Source organism: Marmota monax, unplaced genomic scaffold (assembly GCF_021218885.2).
Source record: "Marmota monax isolate L192 unplaced genomic scaffold, Marmota_monax_Labrador192_F-V1.1 WCK01_AAM20220418_F8-fsc00002, whole genome shotgun sequence".
Lineage (NCBI taxonomy): Eukaryota > Metazoa > Chordata > Mammalia > Rodentia > Sciuridae > Marmota > Marmota monax.
This window is the reverse complement of record NW_026693571.1, coordinates 8,801,604-8,823,368: the sequence shown is the minus strand read 5'-3', so window position 1 is coordinate 8,823,368 and position 21,765 is coordinate 8,801,604. Positions and strand designations below refer to the sequence as shown.

At 39.3% G+C, this 21,765-nt stretch overlaps 1 protein-coding gene across 4 annotated transcripts in view; it reads left to right on the top strand.

Annotated features, from left to right (window-relative positions):
* Positions 1-7,882: 7,882 nt before the first annotated feature.
* Positions 7,883-21,765, top strand: part of Sec24b (SEC24 homolog B, COPII coat complex component) — a 94,321-nt gene continuing 80,438 nt past the window's right edge. For 2 of the 4 annotated variants that reach the window (XM_046459029.2, XM_046459025.2), the window contains exon 1: positions 7,884-8,202. In XM_046459029.2, the coding sequence (XP_046314985.1) occupies positions 8,076-8,202 (127 nt within the window). In that variant the 5' untranslated portion in view covers positions 7,884-8,075. Of the gene's footprint in view, positions 8,203-21,765 lie in introns of all 4 variants that reach the window. The other 2 variants (XM_046459027.2, XM_046459028.2) reach the window with 2 other exon arrangements.

Below are 21,765 nucleotides of genomic sequence, written 5' to 3'. Positions count from 1 at the left end.
GCTCATGATTTTAGTGGCTTAATCCATAGTCTCCCAAGGTGAGGCAAAATATCATTGTGGAAGGGTCTGGTGGAAGAAAGCTGCTCACTTCATGTGACAAGGGAGCAGAGAAAGAGTTAGGGTGGGAAGCATGGGGCCACAGGGAATTATTCTAGGACATACCCCCAGTGACCCACCTCCTCTAGACATACTCTGCCTACCTACAATTACCTCCCAGTTAGTCCTTTCACATTAGGATGGACTGATTGGGTTATAGCTCTCACAATCCTATTATTTCACCTTCAAACATTCCTACATTAACACAATTGTTTGGGGGGAACACCAGCCATGATCCAATAGAACTGATGCCCTTATGGGAAGTAACATCAGAGAACTTGCTTGCTCTCTTCTCTCCACCTCCCACCATCTGAAGACAGAGCAAGAAGATGATTATCTGCAAGTCAGGAGAAGCCCTCACCAGAATCCAATCATGCTGGCAACCCTGATTTCACTTCTCCAGCCTCCATAACTGTAGGAAAATACATTTCTATTGGTTAAGCCACTCAGTCCGTGGTATTTTGTTATGGCGGCCCAAGCAGACTAATTCATCATTTTCTACAACATACAATAATCAGCAAGACGAAAGGTAATTGACAAAATGAAAATACTATTGAATATGTGATGAAAGGGTCAGTGTTAACATTGGGCATTCATTAATCCATTACAAAACAGTTTAAGTATCTAAAGGTCTAAGAAAGTACTATTGCTGTAGAAAGGATGACAGGCATATTTTAATCTGTACAACATTCATATGAGTGCTATTAGGTGTGAATACAGGATAGTTAAAGAAACTCCCTTTTCATCAAGGAAGGATATTTCCTCCCTTAATTGACTTTCAAATGTAAATGAAAAGGGGCTAGGGATGTGGCTCAAGTGGTAGCGCGCTCGCCTGGCATGCATGTGGCCTGGGTTCAATCCTCAGCACCACATACAAACAAAGATGTTGCGTCTGCCAAAAAAAAAAAAAAAAACTAATATATATATATATATATATATATATATGTATATATATATATATATATATATATATATATAAATTCTCTCTCTCCCACTCTCTCTTTAAAAAAAAATGTAAATGAAAAGATATCCTTTGGGACCTTGCTACTCAAAGTGTGGTCCATGGACCAGCACCATCAGCATCATCTTGGAGCCTGCCAAGAAGGCAGAATCTCAGACCATCCAAACTATCCTATCATTATCCAAAGCATTTTAACATTATCCTCAGGTGATTCATACACACATTAAAGTTGGAGATGCACCACTTTACAACTTGTATCATCAAAAGCAGAAGAGTACGCTTGGTTCTAAAGCATCAAAGGACTGGCTTGCCTTTCTGTTTGGTGTAAACGTACTTATGGCCTATGAGTTTCAACTCTTCTGCTTACTCTGGACTTGTGAATATTGGAACTTATGAAAGACAGAGCTTTTTGAACTTAATTCATTCATATATAAATGTTTCTAAAATTCTAAAAAGGATCTGTCAATCCCCTCTCCTACCCACTGTTGTACTGGGGATTGAACCCTGAGATGCTCTGCCATGGAGCCACAACACTAGCCTTTTTAATTTTTATTTTTTGAGACAGTCTGACTAAGTTGCTGTTAGGTTTAGATAGGAGGTATCCCCCAAAAGCTCACAACTGAGACAATTCAAGAATATTCAGAGGTGAACTGATTAGATTATGAGAGCTTTAACCTAATCAGTGAACATACCCACTGATATGGATTAACTGAATAGTAACTGTAGACAGGTAGGTAGGTGTAGCTGGAGGAGGTGGGTTCTGGGAGTTTATATTTTGTCCCTGGTGAGCAGAGTGCTCTTTGCTTCCTCATTGCCATGTCCTGAGCTGCTTTCCACCCCCACATCCTTCTGCCAAGATGTTTTGTCTCACCTCAAGCCCAGAGCTATGAAGTCAGATGATGACCATGGATTGAATCTCAGAAACCATGAGCCAAAATAAACTTTTCCTCCTTTAAATTATTCTTATCAGATATTGCCACAACACATGACTAAACCAGTAAGGGTCACTCCAGGAGAACTGGGCTAGCATGAATTAATCACACACACACACACACACACACACACACAGAGATATATCTTTTTCTTTGGGTTCTGTGACAACCCTCTGACCCAGCTCCCACAAAAGAAGCAAGACAGGCAAGAAAGAGAGGGAGCACGCCTCATATCCGGGTTTTATTGGGGTACACTGTTTAAAAGAACATTCCATCCATATAAGGCAGAGGGGTAATCTTACAAGGGGCAGCCCACTCCCACTGGGTAATGCCCACTCCTAAAATTGTGCTCCTTTGCTAAGCTGAAATGGGGATCTACCTGTCTCCCAGAGAAGCCAGTCTCCACATTTCCATCACTCAAAGCTAAGGGGCGCTCAGCTTCTATGTGGCAGTTCCAGACAAGATATATTGGTCACAGCTACACAAAAGCTGACTAAAACAGTTACTAATGCTGGCCTCAGACTTGCAATCCTCCTGTCTCAGCCTCATTCATCAGCTTGGATTGCAGATATGCAGGAAGAACTTTTAATTCTTCCATTTTTCTAATTTTGTTTTCTTTCCTATACTTAGTCTGGAAACTAATAGAATTGTTGCTCTTACCATGCCTATAACAATAGCATTTCCTTCCTGTCTTGTCACTCATTGTTCCTAATATGGGATGGATAATTTTCTATAAAAATTAGAGCATATCAAAAATAATGGCCAATCCTGCCTGAAATACCATGATTGTTTATGAAAAGTATCTTTAATAAAGCTGGATACAGTTTGGCTTGGGAAAAAAAAAAAAAACAATAGCTAAGACAGGCGCACTGGCACAAACATGTAATCCAGGGACTCAGGAGATCAGCCTGAGCAGCTTAGCAAGACCTTGTCTCAAAATAAAAAATAAAAAGGGCTGGGTTGCCTAGCATGCATGAGCTCTAGGTTCAATTCCCAGCACTGTTACTGGAATACTAGGCCAGAGGCCTGACTCTGTAGGATCCAACAAACTAGGTTGGACCCAAACCAGGTTGGGCCACCCAAACACCAAAAAGAAAAGGTAATGGTGAAAAGCAGGAAAGGAACTTTAATTACTATGGTCATACTGGGAAGGGAAAGATAGATCAAGCATCTCAGTCCTATCTTCTGGGTGCTGACATGACCTTTTAGGTTTCAGTAGAAGAAAAACTTGGGCAGGGAATGAGAAGTATGTATAATTAAGCAGTTTCGATCAAATTATGGTATGGTTAATCGTTATCTCATTTCTGGTTCCATGGTGGCTCTAGAGATGTCCTTATTACTTGAGTGGTCAAGCTCCATTTGCTGCTCAGGGTTTTTACCTGTCAGACCTGTCATACTGGAAAATTATTGGGTTCCCGGAAGATGACTGCACCTGCTTAGCAGGGGAGTCTCATTGTGGGATGATGTACTTGCAAGGCTCTGCTGTTCCTGGAAAGTGTCTAGAGACTTCTAGGTGTCATTCCTGGGGTCTAAAACAGGCTATTGTAAATGTCCCTACAAAATCTTGCCTCAGCCTTGATGGGATAAGCTAGATTAGGTATATTTAAGGCTAAAAAAAAAAAAAAAAAACCTGTCTTACCAGTTTGTAGATGAAAACTCCTTAAATGATTAAAATGTCTATGTGCAGAGCTGAGCAGGTCACAAAGTTTAAGGGTGACAGAAAAGGAAGGCAGAGATGCCATGCTTTATCCTGCTTTTAGTTACCCATTGGGTATCTGCAGACCTAAAGGACATTGCTTTCAATAAAGGCAGCCTCTTTAATTTCCTGTTACAGTACCACAAAAAGCAAAACAAAAGAACAGCCAAATGAGAGAGTCTGAGGGAATTTCCTGTAAGTTCAAAGTTTGACTATGTGTTAATTATTTGACTAGTAATTTCTTTCTTTTTCTTCTTTTAGAATCTTACATAGGTCTTAGTTGAGACGTAAATGATAGTGAAATGACAACTACCTATGATTAAATAACATAAAGGTTAGTGAAATTAATTTTCCCATGACAATATAAATGGTAAAATTCAAATTAAAGTGCCATAATGAAAAGAAGAAACAAAGATTCACCAATGAGCCGAAGGGAAAATAATATAGTAAGTTTGTAGGAAAAAAAAAATTAAGAAATCCAAATCCAATTGAGCAGTAATATACTTAAAAGATTCTGCATACCTCTGGGGACAGAATATTCCTTATTCATCTGTGTATGTCTGTGTAGTCAGCTACACAAAAGCTGACTAAAACAGTTGCGGAGGCTGGCCTCGAACTTGCAGTGAATTTGTAAATAGTTCAAATAAAGGAGAAATAAAAAAAGTTTCTTCATATTTGGAGGGGATAACTAACAGAAAATGTCACTATAAATGCCAAGTGTAATTAAAACTAGAGCATAAAACCTGGTGGAGGAATATGGAAAACCAGGCTACATAGAAAAAGAACTGGACAATTGTTTCTTGAAATAGGTAGGTTTTCAGTTGTCCAAGGCTGTCATACTTCAGCTACAGACAGTGAGTCCTAAGTTGGGATGATAATTAGAGATATCTGTTTCTTTCCTTTTTTTTTTTTGAGACAGGGTTTTGCTAAGTTGTTGAGGCTGGCTTCTAACGTGATCCTCCTATTGCTGGAATTATAGGCATGCACCACTGTGCATGGCCCTATGTTACAATTTGACACACATCAAAAATTTCCCTTCTGTTTATGTGGCAGGTATTAATTTCAATTTTGCCCCATTGAACAGACTTGGCGTCAGCATTTCCATTCGCCCTGCACATCAAACCATGTAAGGTGACAAAAGAACTACCATATTTGGCACTCATGGCATTGTAATCACAAATGTACAAAATACCACTTATAAGGGTTTGTAAAAGATTGGAGAGATGTCTTAAAAAAGGATCATCATCTCACAAAGTCAAAATGAATGAGTCAATTTCAGGTTAACTTTGCTCTTTAGAAGCGATGATTCTCAACACTTTCTAGTACTTCAGAATCACTTGGAGAGCTTGTTGTTGGGCCCTATCGCCAGAGTGTCTGATTCAGTAGGTCTGGGGTTGGGCCTGAGAATTTGCATCTCAAACAGTTTGAGATCCATCAAACCAAAAAATATTGAAACAAATCCTAAATATGTAAAACTGAAAATCCTTTGAGATACAAAATAGGATATCATAATTAGCATAACTCTATGGGGAGAAATATGAACCCAGTCTAGTTTGCAGAGAGTAGAACAAAAACATTGAAGCTAAATAGAACTAGGTTTGATCTCTGGTTCTGTTAATTACAGGTTCATGATTTTTACTCACCAGCCAAATGCAGGTAAGAAAAATATCCCATAGGATAATTGTGAGAACTAAATACACACACACACACACACACATATATATGTACACACACACACACACACAAGCCCAATGCCTGCTATATGGCAAGTATTCATTCAATTCTTCATCCTTTTCTTTGTCCCTAGCAGTCATGGAACTTTTTTTTTTTTTTTTTTTTTGGTACTAGGGATTGAACCCTGGGGTGCTTAACCACAGAACCAGCCCTTTTTTATATTTTATTTAGAGACAGGGCCTCCTTGAGTTGCTTAAGGCCTCACTAAGTTGCTGAGGCTGGCTTTGAAATCACAATCTTTCTGTCTCAACCTCCCAAACCACTGGGATTACAGGCCACAGCGCTTGGCCTAGCAGTTATGGAACTTTAACAAGACAGTGAAGTAATACTTTCATAGAGGTGATAGGAAATGTTAAGGGAGGAAATATCTTTTCCTTCTATCTTTCTAGGTTCCTACTGGGGTCCTTGTAACAAAAGGCAGACTAACAAAAGAAAGGGATATACATTTATTTAATGCAAATTCATAAAAAAAATGAAGACCTGAAGAAAGAATGAAACATGAGTGTTTTACATTAGGTTTGAGGAAGAGTAAAGAGTTGTGGAAAAACGTGAGAAAACAAAAAGGGGCAACTAGCAAGTCCTGTTCACCTAGACTTCTCTCAGCATTCCTGTCTTCAGAGCTGAAGATGCATTTTTTTTTCCTAGATGAAGAGAGGTCAACTCTGACATGAGGGTCTTTTGGACCACTTCAGGGAAAAGTCAGAGAGTCCTTCCTACACCTGCCATTTCTCAAATTCCTTTGGCTTAAAATATTCAATACACCAAAGTGTTATTGGTGTACATGCTATCTGGTATAGTATGTCCTGAACACTGGCATAAACATGCTAGAAAAATACTATTGTGAATTACAGGACAACTGGAAGCAGCTTAGGTGCTAAAAACTGTGCGGAAGATCTATGAAAATACAGTCCCAATCCTCCTCTTCAGGAGAGTGCTTTCAGCGCTTAACTCCACATACCTATGGCTTCTCAAACCTGGGAAGATACATTCCAGGGCACAAAGTCCATAGCCTAGTTATTCTCTTACTCTCATAATGGCAGCCTTTAATCCAAATTCAAAGGACCCTGGGTAGTGTTGAAGCTTTCAATTGTGTAATCTCCTTGATGAAGCAGAGTGTGATCTTTTTTTTTGCTCAAATGAGGCTTAGATTTCTGTGGAAAGCTGGAAAGGCTATGGAATATAGGTATATGGAGAATAATGTAGTAGAAAAACCTAGAACTAAAAAGTATAAATACAGCCACTAAAATCCTATTTGTGGTTTTTCTGGTCCATTGAAGTATGCAACATCATTAACTAGTCATAACAAAAGGAAAGCTTTGTATTACCCAGGGACTAAAACACACTTTATGTTTTGCATAATCTTGAGGTAAATTAGACTTCTCATCAGTCCAGATACATCGTCTCACTAGATTCCATTCTGAATGGAATCTTTCTTAGCAATTTCATTTTCAGGACAGAATGATAGTGGCCTCCTGAGGATTCCAAGATGCCAAAATGACTTTGGTAAGGTAGTCCCGGCTTGCCAGTTTGCATGCTGGATAGACCAGAGCAATTCAAAGATTTCACTAATATAGACAAAGCAAGCTTCTGAGTGCCGCAGCTTCCCTGAATATCAACAGGATCAGCCAATCCTTGGCAAACATAAATACATAAATAAGTAAATAAGTAAATAAATGGAAGTTTTGTCTTTCAGCTGTCCTTTACTCTTTTTGCCTTCCTCTTCCCTAGATACTTTACAGTCACCGTGGAAAGTTTTGAATAATAAAATTCTTACGGAGAGTCTTGTTTATCATAAAGAAATGCTTCCTTTTTCTTTGCCAAGGAATTATACATTACCAACAGACATAGATCTTGAATGCTGTATTTTTATTTGGAATGAAGGAGGGAAAAAAATAAAAAATAAAAAAACAAGAGGCTGGAGTTGTGGCTCCGTGGTAGAGTGGTTGTCTAGCATGCGTGAGGCACTGGGTTCGATCCCCAGCACCACATAAATATAAAATAAAGATATTGTGTCCACCTAAAACTAAAAAATAAATATTTAAAATAATAATAATAAAAAACAAAAATAAAATAATAATAATAATAAAAACAAAACCGAAGCCAAGATTCCTCTTTGGAGGGCAGGGTGTGTCCGTTGGGTTTGGCGTTGCTCAAAAAGCTCAGGACATCAATCTGCAGCTTCGAATACCACTGCTGGGCTCTGCCCGACCCAGGCCCGCCGCCGCGGCCGCTCCAGCCTCAGCTCCAGGTGGAACCGAGCCCCAGTCCCCAGCCCCCAGCCCCCAGGCTCTAGCCTCTCAAGGAAGCAGCCTCGCCCCGGCCGGCCCCGCAACCCCAGACTCGCCCGGCTCCCGCCTGCAGGGGTCGCTGCGGCGGCGCGAGGCCCGCGCGTGCGGGGATTGGCCTTAGGTGGGAGTCCCGCCGCGCGGCGCAGGACGAGGCTGGGCCCTGCTGGCCAGGATCCCGGCGCCCAGCGGCGGTCAAGCGGCGGCGCTGGGCTCCGCGGTGGAGCTTGGGCAATCCAGTCGCGGTCCCGGGTGACTCCCTTGGTGACGCCGGGCGCGTTCCTTCCTCTTCCTCTAGCCTCTCCGGCCCCGCCTTCCCTTCCCTCCGCCCACCTCCCCTAAGCGGAGCCGCCGCCGCCAGCAGCGCCGTCATGTCGGCCCCCGCCGGGTCTCCTCACCCGGCCGCCAGCGCCCGGATCCCGCCCAAGTTCGCCGGAGCCGCCGCCTCGGGAGCCGCCGCGCCCTCAGGCCCCGGCCCGGCGCCGCACCACCAGAACGGTGAGCCGGGTGGCCCAGGCGGAGAGCGGGGCCTAGCGCCGGCGGGGCGGCCTGCGCGGCGCGCCGGGAGGGGTCGGGGCCAGGCGCTGGGCTGGGGGTACCGCGCGGGGACCTGGCCGCCGCGGGAGTGGTGGGGGTCGGGGGTAGAGGTGGGGACGCGGGGGGAGGGGCGCCCTGGCGTGGGGTTGGGGGTCCGCCTGGGAAAGCCGGGGCCGGGTGTTTATGTAATGTGACCCCAGGCTCTAAAGCGCCGCGGGGGAGTCGGCGCCCTGGGAAAGGGGCAGTCCACGTACCGAGTGAACCCGGGCTACCCAGCCTGGGCGCGGGCGAGTTGGCCTGAGCGACCCCTTGGCTGGGAGAGACGTTGAGCAGCCCAGGCCGCAGAGTGCGTGGTCTGTGGAAGGCTGATGCAGTCATCAAGCCGGGTGGATTGTACCCTTCCTGTCTCAGGAAAATCGCTTTGATTTCCGAGTCCCAAGGAGCGGGCTGCCTTGAAGAGAACTTAAGTTTGCACCCAAGTTTGTAGACAAAAGGGCGTAAATATGCTATATAAGTGTAACAGTAACCCTGACCCAGTTTGGCCTCAAGATCTGTCATTGATGTTGCTTCTGCTGCTTAAGCTTTTGGAGTTTACTTGTGGTGTTTGAAAGAGAGCAGGTGTCAAACGGATCTAAACGAATATTTTTCGGTCTGTCTTTTGATTTTTTTTTTTTTTTTAATTCTAGCTCCACTTTCAGAAATAGGAAAAAAAAAACGTGCCAGAGTTGGTTGGTCCTGCTTTGAGGCAAGGCCTTCATAGGGGAGCAGCCTGTACAGCATGAAAGCCGCTTTCATACTAAGATCATAGGCTTTGAATATGCAGGAATTTCAGCTGAAAAATCATAATTTCTAGGAAATCTGTTCCCTAATCTTGAGATTTGGAGTGTTCGAGGTTAGGAGTGGGGGAGGGGGGACTTTATAGATTTGATAGTATGTCAGATGAGAACCTTGAAAGTAATTGACTGCATTGGACAAATATGTGTGCTCTGTGTTGGTAAGAGAACAAAGCTACATCAGTAGTCATCAAGTGATGACTTTATTTAATTTGCTAAAGAAAATTTACTAGACCTTATTTTCAGTTTAGCGAACATCAAAGTTTTAAAACTGATGCTTTACAAACATCAGATTTATCCATCCTGAGAACCGGAGGTTGAATTTTTCATAATCAAAAGTGATGGTTTAGTGTTAATGTTTTTCAGATCATTCATAATTGTCAAGATTACATGTTTTACTTTCAGTAGTTATTGTTTACTGTAAAGGGATTTGTGAACAATGTCGTAGTACATTTGTTCTGAATGTATATAAAAATATTATGTATAAGCAGTTCTTGTTCTTGCAACCTTAATATAAATTTTTTTTTCCCTAAAGTCGACTTTGCTTGTGAAGAAACTAGAACAGGATATTTAGGAATAGTCCCAAGTCTTTTAGAACATTGTAAATGCAAGTTTAATAGTGATTCAAGGATTGTGTCCTTCCTTGATTTTGAATATACGTTATCATTTTGAATGAACAATTTTTAAAAGTGGCAAATATTTATTGTAGCCTTATAAATTTTATGAACACTCAGATGCCAAAGTATTTACTCAGCCAAATAGGATGTTAAATTTTTAAGAACAAATCAATGTTTTGATGCCAAATATAGCTTGATGCTTGCTTTCTACATTTTATGATCTTTGCTTTCCTTTGAAGTTGCAACAATCATTTCAGTATTTGTTGTGTGCTTATTATTTAGGTACTCAAGGTTAGGGCACAAGATAAGACAGAATCCCTCTTCTTTCCTAACTTGACCTGTATTTTGGTGACATTCAAATGGTGTAGTACATTTGTTCTGAATGCACATTTGTTCTGACTGGCCTTGAGAGATTTGACAGGAGGGAATGGCTGTCTCTAGGTAGAGGTTAGAGCTTGAACAAAAGTCTGGAAGTGGACACTTAGAAAGTGTAGGCCATATTTAGAAAATGAAAGCCACAGAGGGGAGAAAGGGAGAGGGTTGGTAAGGAAAGCAAAGTATAGAAGCTGAAAGGAGTGGTTCAAAGAGGCCAGGTCACAGAGAGGCCTTAGGTTAAGAAATTTGGAATACAGGACTATTGTCAGACTTTTTTTGTTTTGTTTGTTTGTTTGTTTTTATAATGGGGATTGAGCCCAGGGGCAATTAACCTCTGAGCCACATTCCCAGTACTTTTTATTGAGACATGTTCTATTTAATAATCCTCCTGCCTCAACCACTTAAATCACTGGGATTACAGGTGGGTGCCACCATGCCTGGCTTTTTGGTTTTTGTTGAAGGGGTTAGTTTAAGTAGAGAAGCAACAAGATCAAGTCTGTTTTTTGTTTTGTTTGCTAATTTTAGGAAGAGAAAATGGGTAAAATTTATGCAGTCATTTGGGTTTCTTTCTTTCTTTATTTTTTTATTGGGGGTGGGGAGGCAGTACTGGAGATTGAACCCAAGCATGCTCAATGACTGAGCCACATCCCCAGCCTTCGCTTTTGTTTTTTTAAATTTTGAGACAGTGTTCTTACTAAGTTGCTTAGAGGTCTCCCTAAATTGCTGAGGCTGGACTTGAACTTGCAGTCCTTTTGACTCAGTCTCCCCAGTCACTGGGATTATAGATGTGTGCCAATGTGCCCATCAGTTTATTGTTCAATCCTATATCAACTTCTTTGCCTTTTAATATATCTCTGTGGAATTCCAGACATGGTGATAAAGAAATAGGTCAGAAGTCTGAGTTGAAAACATCATGTAAGACAGAATGAGATAATTTATTTCAAATACTTGGTATAATATGAAATATATTTTCTCTCTGTCTCTGCTTCTTGTCATGAGCTAAAGCCCTTGAATTTTCTGAGCAATAGGAGTATCTTTTGTTTCTCACAGTGAATACATTGGTCATACCTAATAAAGTGATTTAGGGTGAAGCCCCAGATAGCTTCCGGGTGGGACTGGTTACTAGAAAAACTAAGTGATTAGAGTGTTGGAATTTTTTTTCTTCTTTTTTTTAGTTGTTGATAGACCCTTGTTTTATTTATTTGTATGCGGTGCTGAGAATTGAACTCAGTGCCTCACACATGCCAGGCAAGTGCTCTATACCCTTGAGCCCCAGCCCCAGCCCCAAGGGTTGGAATTTTTGGTCCCTACCCACCAACCCTGGGAGAGTAGGGGCTGGGATGCTGGCTGGAGATGAAGTTGTATAGAAACTTAATAAGATTTGATGAGCTCTGTTGCTGAAGGAATGGAGGTGCTGGCAGGGTGGCAGTGCATTCCCTCCAAAATATTTTGCTCTGTTTCTCTTCCATGTGGCTGTTTTTCTGTATTCATACTTTTGGGTTTTGTTGTAAATTTTTTTTTTATTGCTGTTTTTTGCCATGCTGTTGCCGAAAGCTCGCTCCCTGCCCCCGATGCCAATCCAATAACGAGGGAACGTTTTTGAGAAATAGAAAAAAGAAGGCTTATCGCTTTGCTAGCGAAGGAGAAGCAGGGGATTCCTGTCCCAAAGGCTGTGATTCTGTCCATCAGCAGGAACAGGGGCTTTAAAATAGGTGACTCAAAGGCTACCTTCCACATGTTCTCTGCTGGAGTTGTGATTCACTTGTTAATTTGGGAGATGGTCATTTCTGAGACCTGCTGGTACCTCCCCAAAGTATGGATTACCTCCTTCCTATTATGGTGAGTGTGTACTCTGGGACTGATAACTCTGCCTACAGTGGGGGAGAAAGATAATCCTGTTTCCCTGGAGATTAGGAGGGGGGAAAATTATGAAGGAGCAGGGAGAGGGGAAGAGAAAGAAACCTGTCCATTTTAAAAGTAAATTGTAGTGGCAGAGCAGCAAGGGTTATATTCAAAGCATAAAGTAGACCACTGTTATAAGGCTGGGGCTTGAACCCAGGGTTTCACAAGTGCAAGTACTTTACTATTAAGCTTCTTCCCCAGCCCTTCATCTCTGTCCTTTATAATATTCTTTATAGCAGACGGATAAGTATATTTCCTTGAGTTCAGTGACCAGTCTTGTGGGACTGAGCTCTTCAGATGTGGCATCTGAACTCTTAAATTCAGGTAGATAGTGTCAGAATTGTGTTGGATTTAAGGACATCCGGTTAATGTCCAATAGAGAATTGCTGGTGGGAGAATATTCCCACAAACATCTGAACATACAAGGTGGTCTGTGCAGAGTGATTTTTTTTTTAAAAAAACAAGAAATGTTAATAAACATTAAAAAAAAAAAACAACACCAGATTTGTTTTTCCAAAGGAAATGTTGGGTGCAGCACTGAGAGAAATTAGAAAAAACCAAACTGGGTGTGGTTAAAGTAGAGGTGGAGGTCCTGTTGTTTTTTGAACAATTGGAAAAAACAGTCCACTTTCCTCACTTTACAGATGATATCAAGATCCAGAAAAGTTAAGATAGGTATATTTTTCACCAAATCCTATGTAAGCTTTGAGAGGAGCAGTTTTGTCTGTCTCTTGTTCTTTGCTTTATGTTCAGGGTCAGAAATAGTACTGAAAAACAGCAAGTTGTAGTTAGTCCTTAAACATTGGTAAATTGAAGTCCAGTTCTCTTAATTTCAAGTCCAGATCCCTTTCTATTAGTAGATTCTAAGGAGTTTGTTTTTAAAAACTTTGACATTGTTTGGGAAGGGTAAGGAACAGAGAGGCAGAAAACTGAATCTTTATTGCCACTTTTACTTTTTCTCTAAGTGGAACTACTCATATGCTTTTCCCCAACTTGTTTGAAGACATGGTTTGACTTCATTGAGTCTGTGAAATCTTTTCTGTTGAGCCTCCTTCCTTAGATTTTTATATTTCTACTCTTCAGTTTTTCATAGAGCAGCATACAGACTTTTAGAATTATTTGTATTTTCTACATGAAGTATTAGTTGAGTATTTTTCATCTTTTATTCTGCCTTGTGAAATTTCTTCCAAAGATGAATCCTCAAACATAGGAAGATTAAGTGAGGAAAAACTTGGTAATGATGTAATTCCAAAATTGTTCTCAATTGACTTGAATTGAAAGGGTCTTTTAACTAATTTTAGGGGGATAAGATATACCCAGATTGAACCAACACACCACTGCTTCTTAACTTCACCTTTAGGAAGCAAATTTGCTCTTGTTCAAATGAAAATGTGCCTTTTTCTTCTATATGCTCTTTCCATGATACTACTGGCAGTCTTATCATTCTAGTTGTTGATAATGCAAGAGAAGTAAGACTGTGGGAGTCAATAGAATTTGTTATGAAGGGCATAATAAGTGCTAATAAACCATTCACTCAACAACAACTATCTGGTCTGTCAGTTATAGGAACCCCTTCAACTTTGAAAGCACATGCAAAATTTAAATTGATACAGATCTGCATACTGTATCAGAACTAAGTTCCTTTTGATCAGAGCAGCTTCTGTGTCTCAGGTTTCCAGTCAGCATTTACGGTTCACCAGAAACATGGGGTCCCTTCATGAAGATACTGCCATGGTATTTTTTTTTCAACATTAATGAACATTATTTTCTTCCAGGGTTTTATACAATGTGTGTGTGTGTGTGTGTGTGTGTGTGTGTGTGCGCGCGCGCGCGCGCGCATGAGAGAGAGAAAGAGAGAGAGAGAGAATTGTTTTTAAAATAGGCTTTCACTTTATTTCTGTATTGCCTATGCTGGTCTCCCTGTGTTGCCTAGGCTGGCCTCAAACTCACTTGAGATACTCCTGCCTCAGCCTCTAAAGTAACTGGGACAACAGGTGTGGACATTGTTATGGAGCTATCTGAGTACATAATTTCTCCCCATCTAAAATGATTAAGAGAAATCTCAAAGATATTTAAAAAGTATTCACTCCATTATAAACAAGTGTTTTAAAATCTGTGTTTATTTTTTATTATTATATTGTTGCTTTAGTTATTTGCAACATCTTTTCATCTTCTGCCTCTCAGGTTTCTGAAATTATAGCTGTAATAATTTTTTTAGACCACAGTCATTGCCACGAATAGTACTTTAGTTAACTTCCTCTTTCTAATTCATCTGTAAACTCTGAAGTGTTTGATGCTCAGATTTGAAGCCAGTTTTCAGTGGACTTTCCTAGAGGGACGTATCTTCATAGCACTGTAGTATGTTAGAGGAGATCCTATTATAGTCAGCCCTAGAGAGAGATGATTTATAATAAGCTAAGCATTCTCAGAATTATTCAGAAGGTGTGGACTAGTGAAAAGCTGGAGGCTTTGATTTGGCCTAAGTTTTGGGGGAGAAAACTACTTAATATCTCTGAGCTTCAGAGTATAATGATCCATTCCTTGTAAAATTGTTGACAGGATTACATTAAATGAGAAACTCTTTTAAGGTACCTAGTACTAATAGGTATTTAGCAGTGAAAGTACCCCTTATTCCATTTCCCTCAGAACACTATAAATTCTTGGAATGGCAGAGATGATGTGGATTTTTCTTTATATACCTAAGTAGCAACATACAGTAGGTACAGTTGAATTAGTGAACTTGACTTCATATTTCATTATTGTTTTTGAAGGCTGGCCGTTAACAGGAATGTATCCTCTTACTGTATTTAAGGATCAGTCCCTCTTTGGGGCCTTTCTTTATTTTCTAGCCCTTCCTCCCACAAAACCACCCTTGGAAGGTTTCTGCTAATAGGCCATTTACCTTTGTCAGGCAACTTGCAGGAAGGTTGTTTTAGTCGATCTGAAGTTTTCTAAGATTGTGAGTCAAAAACTCTTAGTAATAGAAACGGGGAAAAACATGATGAAATAGTAATAAAATAATGCCCTGGCTAGCCAGTGGCAATCTTAATTTGTAGTAGGGAAAACTTAAGGGAAAAGGTCCTTGTCTAAAATAATGAACAGACTTTGAATGGTCATGGTAAGAATGCATAGGAATCAAAGGCAAGGAATTTAAAGAATGTACTTTGAGAGGTAGAAAGGTTCATGAGAAAGTAACAAAAGAATAGTTTTTTGAAGGTATCTTCGGGCTGTTGGTGGAGGTTATTGGAAATTATCCCAAGAGATTTGGACTTCATTTGAACCAAAAAAAAAAAAAAAAAAAAAAGCTGCTGAAAATTGTGTGGTAGGGAGTGTTAGCAAGTAGTTTGGTTGTATTGGTCATGAATTACTGGGAAGTGAAAGTGGAATAAAGGGCAGTCTGTTAGAGGGTTTTGAAAATTTTTAAACAGTAGCATATTGTCTTTGCCCTAAAGAAACTCATTTATTTAAAGAGATTCTGTACTTTTAAAATTCTGTATTATGGCTAGATATTCCATAAAATGCTTGTTTTAATAATTTTCAAGTCACATTTGCTTAAAGCAGGAATAGAATCAAATTCCTTTGGTGGGAATCTAGCCCCTGAAAAGAGTTTATGTCACTGAGGCAGATATATTCTTGGGGTAGATTTTGTGATTATTTGATTTTGCAGAGGAGGACACTGATGCTTATAGAAAACCAGAGGCTGTGTCTTGCTGGTACATGACATTATCACTCAGGCTGACTGACTATACAATTCCATGGAAAAGGTACCTAGACTGTTTGCTAAAAACCTTTTATTTCTCAATTCAGATTGGTCCCAGGGAGTAGATAATGAGTTAGGATAATCCCTTTCCTTCTTTTATTTGACATATTTTATTTGAAACTATGAATGCAAAATTCAAAATTCAGATTTTATATATAAACTGAATTTTTTTTTTTTTTTTTTTTGTACAGTGTTAGGCTATTTGGTGAATGCATTCCAATTATTTAATTGATTCTAAGACACTTTTTCTACATTTTTACTTTTGAAATTGGGGTGCACCTTAGGCTAGTAAAATTTTTTAAAATTGCTTTCTGTGAAGTAGAAGTCCTATTGACACCGATGTGGTAGGCTGAATAATAGGCCCCCAAATATGTCAGTGTCCTAATCCCTGAAACCCTTTACAGCTGTGTGAATTAAGGAACTTGAGATGGGGAGTGTCCTGTCTCTGGATGGGTCTGATATAATCACAGGAACGGGGTGATTTGAAGATGGAGGAAGGGGCTAAATGCCAAAGAATAAAGGTGACTACTAGAACCGAAGAAGATGAGGGAATGAATTCTCTGGAAGGAACTGGCTTTACCCAATCACATCTGAACTTAAATCAGTTTGGATGTCTGCACTTCAGAACTCTTAGGAGAATAAACTTTTTTTTTTTCTTTTCAATTGTAGATGGACACAATACCTTTATTTTATTTGTTTTTATTTTTATGTGGTGCTGGGGAACGAACCCAGAGCCTCAGACATGCTAAGCAATCGCTCTACCACTGAGCCACAACCCTGGCCCATAAACTTTTGTTGTTTTAAGCCACTAAATTTGTTGGAATTTGTTACAGAAGCAGTAGGAGACTACTACACCCTAGTTACGACTTTTCTTTTTCCAGTGGCCGAGTCAAAACACCTTAGTTTTAATGAAATACAGTAAATTTCTATTTGCTGTAAATATTGTTCTTATTCTTGTACTATTACAGAGTAAAAAGTATAAAATGCCAAAGTAAAAATATTCAGATCTGTGTATTTGCTTTCGTATTGCCACATAAATTGTTTTACATAATGGATGCTTGTAAAGTTTCATGTTCTTTCTCTGTAAGAATTGTTGATACATTGAGGTAGGTATCAGATGCAGAAATATTTGGTGATTTTTTTTTATTAGACTTGATAATTTTCAAAATATAGTAATTGTTTTCCTGAGCCAGCAACCAGGTCTTGAAGCAGTATTAAGCCAGAATACACTTGTAGGGTTAGAGAATATTTTTCTAAAGGAAAAGCTGAGCTGAAATCTGAACAATGAGTTAAGAGTTGGGCAGATGAAGGAGGAAAAGAGAATTTTGGAAGGGTCTTTGCAGAGTAAGAACCCATAAGAATACTCAGAGGTGAGAAGCCAATGCGGTGGTGCACGCCTGTAATCCCAGCAATTTGGGAGGTGAGGCAGGAGGATTGTGAGTTCAAAGCCAGTCTTACCAACTTAGTGAGACCCCAAACAACTTAGACCCTTTATCTAAATAAAATAATTTAAAAAGGGTAATTTAAAAAGGCTGAGGATGTGGTTTAGTGGTTAAGCACCCCTGATCCCTGGTACCAAAAGAAAATAAAGAAAGAAAAGATTCAGAGATGAGAAGGCTTGGCTTGAAAATACTAGTGTAATAAGAATGTATAAGGGAGGGGAGCATGGACAGTATTATCCAAAGTACATGTATGAAGACATGAATTTGTGTGAATGTACTTTATATACAACCAGATGTGAAAAATTGTGCTCTATCTGTGTAATAAGAATTATAATGCATTCCGCTAAAAGAAAAAGAATGTATATAGAGCTATTATTCTCAGCCTTTCCATATTTGCAACTACTTTAGTGCTAACATTTTTATTGGCATTACTGAAATAATTAAGCTTTGAATATGTGTGTGTGTGTGTGTGTGTGTGTGTGTGTATTTAAAAAACCAAGTTTCAGGAAAGTATCACATATTCACTTAAGCCTTTAACAAAGTAAAACTGTATTCTGCCCAGATCAACCTCTTGCATTTTCTCACCAGCTTACCAGCTGTTTGCCTGCATGTCAGCAAGCATCCTTAGTTGTAGCAAAACTAAGTGAAGGAGTGGTGAGCTATGAAGCAGGAGAGTTAAGCAGATCAAACAGATCAGCAAGGGCTGATGATGAATATGAGTGAATGTGAATGAATACAAAATTGTATTCATTTTCTATTTGCTGCTGTAACAAATTGCCACAAATTGATGGTTTAAAGCATGAATTTATAGTTTGTGGGTTAGAAGTCCAACTGGGCTAAAATCAAGGTATCTGCAAGGCTGGATTCACTTTTGCAGATCTAGTGAAGAATCCATGTCTTTGCCTTTTCCAACTTCTAGAAGCTGCTTACATTCCTTGGCCCACACAACCCATTTTCTCCATGTTTAAAGCCCGGAACGTTGCATCTCCCTGGGAATTCCCTCTGACTCTCTTCTGCCTCCCTTTTCTACTTTAAGGAGTCTTGTGATTATATGAGCCCACCTGGATAATCTCAGTATTTTAAAGTCAGCTGATTAAGAATCTAATAACATCTACAGCCTTACTTCCCCTTAGCCAAGTAACCTCATGTATTCACAAGTTTCAGAGAGTAGGACATGGACTTAGGTCTTACAGGCCATATTAAAGAATTTGAATTTTTCTCCATAGTCAGAGGCACCATTAGAAAGCTTTAAACAAGGAAGCAGTAATTGGATTTGCTTTTTAGGAAAATCACTCTATGTTTAGGGTAGTCATTTGTTTTAAGAGATTAAGTTTGTGAAATACAACTAAACTAGATTTATTTTTTTATTTTATTTTTTTAATTTCACCAAGTTTTCCACAAATGTCTTTTTTCTGTTCTGGGATTCAGTTCGGGATAACATGTTGAATTTAGTGGTCATGTCTCCTGTATTCCTTTAGTCTGTGATAGTTTCTTGGTCTTTTATTTTTTATTTTTTGGTACTGGGGATTGAACTCGGGGGTACTCAACCACTAAGCCACATCTCCTGCCCTATTTTGCATTTTATTTAGAGAGAGGGTCTCACTGAGTTGCTTAGTGCCTCCTTCTTGCTGAGGCTGGCTTTGAACTTTCGATCCTCCTGCTTAATCCTCCTGAGGCGCTGGGATTACAGGTATGTGCCACTGTGCCTAAGCCTCCCAAGAGGCTGGGATGACAGGTGTGTGCCCACTGTGCCTGACTTTTATTTTTTATGACCTTGATAGTTTGAAGAATATTGCCTAGGTGTTTTGTTTTTAATCCTTTATTTTGGATTTGCTAATGTTTGTAATTACATTAGGGGTGATTTATGAATTTTTAGGAAGATTGTCATGGAGGTGACATCATATCAGCTTTGCACATCAAGCTGGTCATCTTAACCTTGGATACTTATTTAAGTGGGTATTATAACTCAAGCTGTTATCACAAAATACTATGGATTGGGTGCCTTAAAAACAAGATACATTTATTTTCTATAGTTCTGGAGATTAGAAGTCTAAGGTCAAGGTGCCTGCATGGTTACATTCTGGCAAGGGCCTACCTTTCCATCTTGTTGCTTTGTGCTCACATGGCCTTTCTTTGATGTATGTACATGGAAAGATTTGTCTTATAAGTTCACTAATTCCATTATGGTTGTCATACCTTCATAACCTAATCAAAACCCACTCACCTCCCTAATACCATCAAATTGAGTATTAGGGATTCAACATAATTGGGGAGGGGAGAACAAACATTCAGTCCATAGGGGTTTGCCTGATTCCTCTACTATAAAATTATCATTTTCTTTTCCAAGTGTATTCATTAGGACTGACTTGACTTAACTATAGCCTACATTCAAAAGAAAGGAAATTTAACTTCCATTTTCTGGAATGAGGTGTATTAAATGATTTTTTTTTTTTTGCATGTTAAAATCATCACAGTAATTAGTAAATGTTTCGGGGAAGATACTTTGAAATTATTCTATTGTCCTATTTTTCCTTAAAATTTATATTAAATGTGTGTGTGTGTGTGTGTGTATAAAAATTTTTTTTGTGTGCCAGGGATTGAACAGGAGCACTTAATCACTGAGTCACATCCCCAGGCCTTTTTGTGTTTTATTTAGAAACAGAGTCTGACTGAGTTGCTTAGGGCCTCACTAAATTGCTGAGGCTGACTTTGAACTTGGGATCCTCCTGCCACAAGCTCCTGAGCCACTGGGATTACAGGTGTGTGCCACTGAGCCTGGCAAAATTTTAATAATTTAACCATTACTCAGTGACTTCCTGATGCAGTTATTGCTGTGGAATTCTAATGGCAGTTTTCTTTCCGTTCTTCTGTGTTCATTATTTGAATTTTTATGTAAGGAAGATTTACCCTGCTAATCCTTTATTTTTTATTTTTTTAGTGGTGCTGGGGATTGAACCCAGAGCCTTGTGCATACAAGGCAAGCACTCTACCAACTGAGCTGTATCCTCAACCCCCTGCTAATCTCATTTTAACATTTATTCAGTCATATGTATTATTGTAAACTTATCCTTTGGATTATAATACTGTTATTATTTATTTTTGTTTTTCACATTATTCCAACTTTAGCCATTGGGAGCTTTTTCAGTTTGGCTCCTATGTCCATTTCCCCCATCCTTTTATTTTTTGAGCAGTCATGTCATTCTGCAAATTAAGAGAATTTTATTTGTTCTTTTTAATTGATATATTTCTTTATTGAAGTAACTAGTAGGTCCTATAAATTTTTGAACAGGAGGGGTAGAATAGGACATCTTGTTTTCTTCCTTAGGAAGAAGTTTTCCTTTACCATTAAGTATGATGTTTACCATGGGATTCTAGTAGCTATTCCTTATTATATTGAGAAGGTTTTCTTCTAGGGCCTGGGATGTAGCTTAGTGGTAGAGCACTTGCTTAGCATGCCTAAGGCCCTGTGTTTGATACTAAGCACAGCAAAAAGAAAGAAAAGCTGATTTTCCTAAGAATTCCTTTTTTTTTTTTTTTTTTTTTTGCTGGTACTAGGGATAAGACCCAGGGCCTTGGTAGGCAAATGCTGTACCACTGAGGTATAGTATTAGCTATATTCCACTCCAATTTCTAGTTTATTGAGAGGTTTTTTTTTTTTTTTTTTAAATGAATGGATATTGAGTTGTATCTAATATATATATATATATATATTTGTATCTGTGGTATTATATGGCTTTTACTCTTAAATCTCTTAATATGGTAAATTACTTTGGATGTATTTCAAATGTTGAAGAAGCCTTTCATTCCTGGTATGAACCAGATTGATTATGATGCATTTTACTTTTTTTATTCTACTATATTTTATTTGTTGATATTTTGTTCATGAAAAAAGCTTGCAGCTCAGTTTAACCAGTACTTTTCCACACGATAACCTTCATATTTCAGTATGCAGTTGTTTTAGTCAGCTGCTTCACTGCTGTGACTAAAGGACACAACCACAACAACTGTAGAGGAGGAAAGGCTCATTTAGGGGCTCAAGGTTTCAGAGGCCTCAATCCATAGACAGTCAGCTTTATTCCTCAGGTCTCCAGGTGAGGCAGAAAAACATGGTGGAAGAATGTAGCAGAGTTATCAGCTCACATCATGATCAGAAAGCAGACAGGTTTTCACTTGCCAGATATAAACATATACCCCAAAGTCATGCCTCCAATTCCCACCTCCTCCAGCCACACCCTACCACTTCAGTTACAATAGTAATTAATCCCTATCAGGGGATTAATTCACTGATTGGGTTAAGATTCTTGCAACCCAATTATTTCTCCTCTGAACCTTCTTTCTTGCATTGTCTCATACTTGAGCTTTTGGGAGACACCTCACTTCGAAACCATAACAGCAGTAAGAGTGCTGTGTTCGTATTCCTGCTTTCATCATAGGGAATATTAAGAAAACATATTTTCCATTGTTGGTATTTAATAAAATTAATATTTTTACTGTGTTATTTAGAACATTCTTAAGGGAAATCAGCCATTTTCTCCCTGTCAGTGCATAGTGTTAAAGAATATGCTAGTAACTAGTACTGCTTGGTCCCACTACTT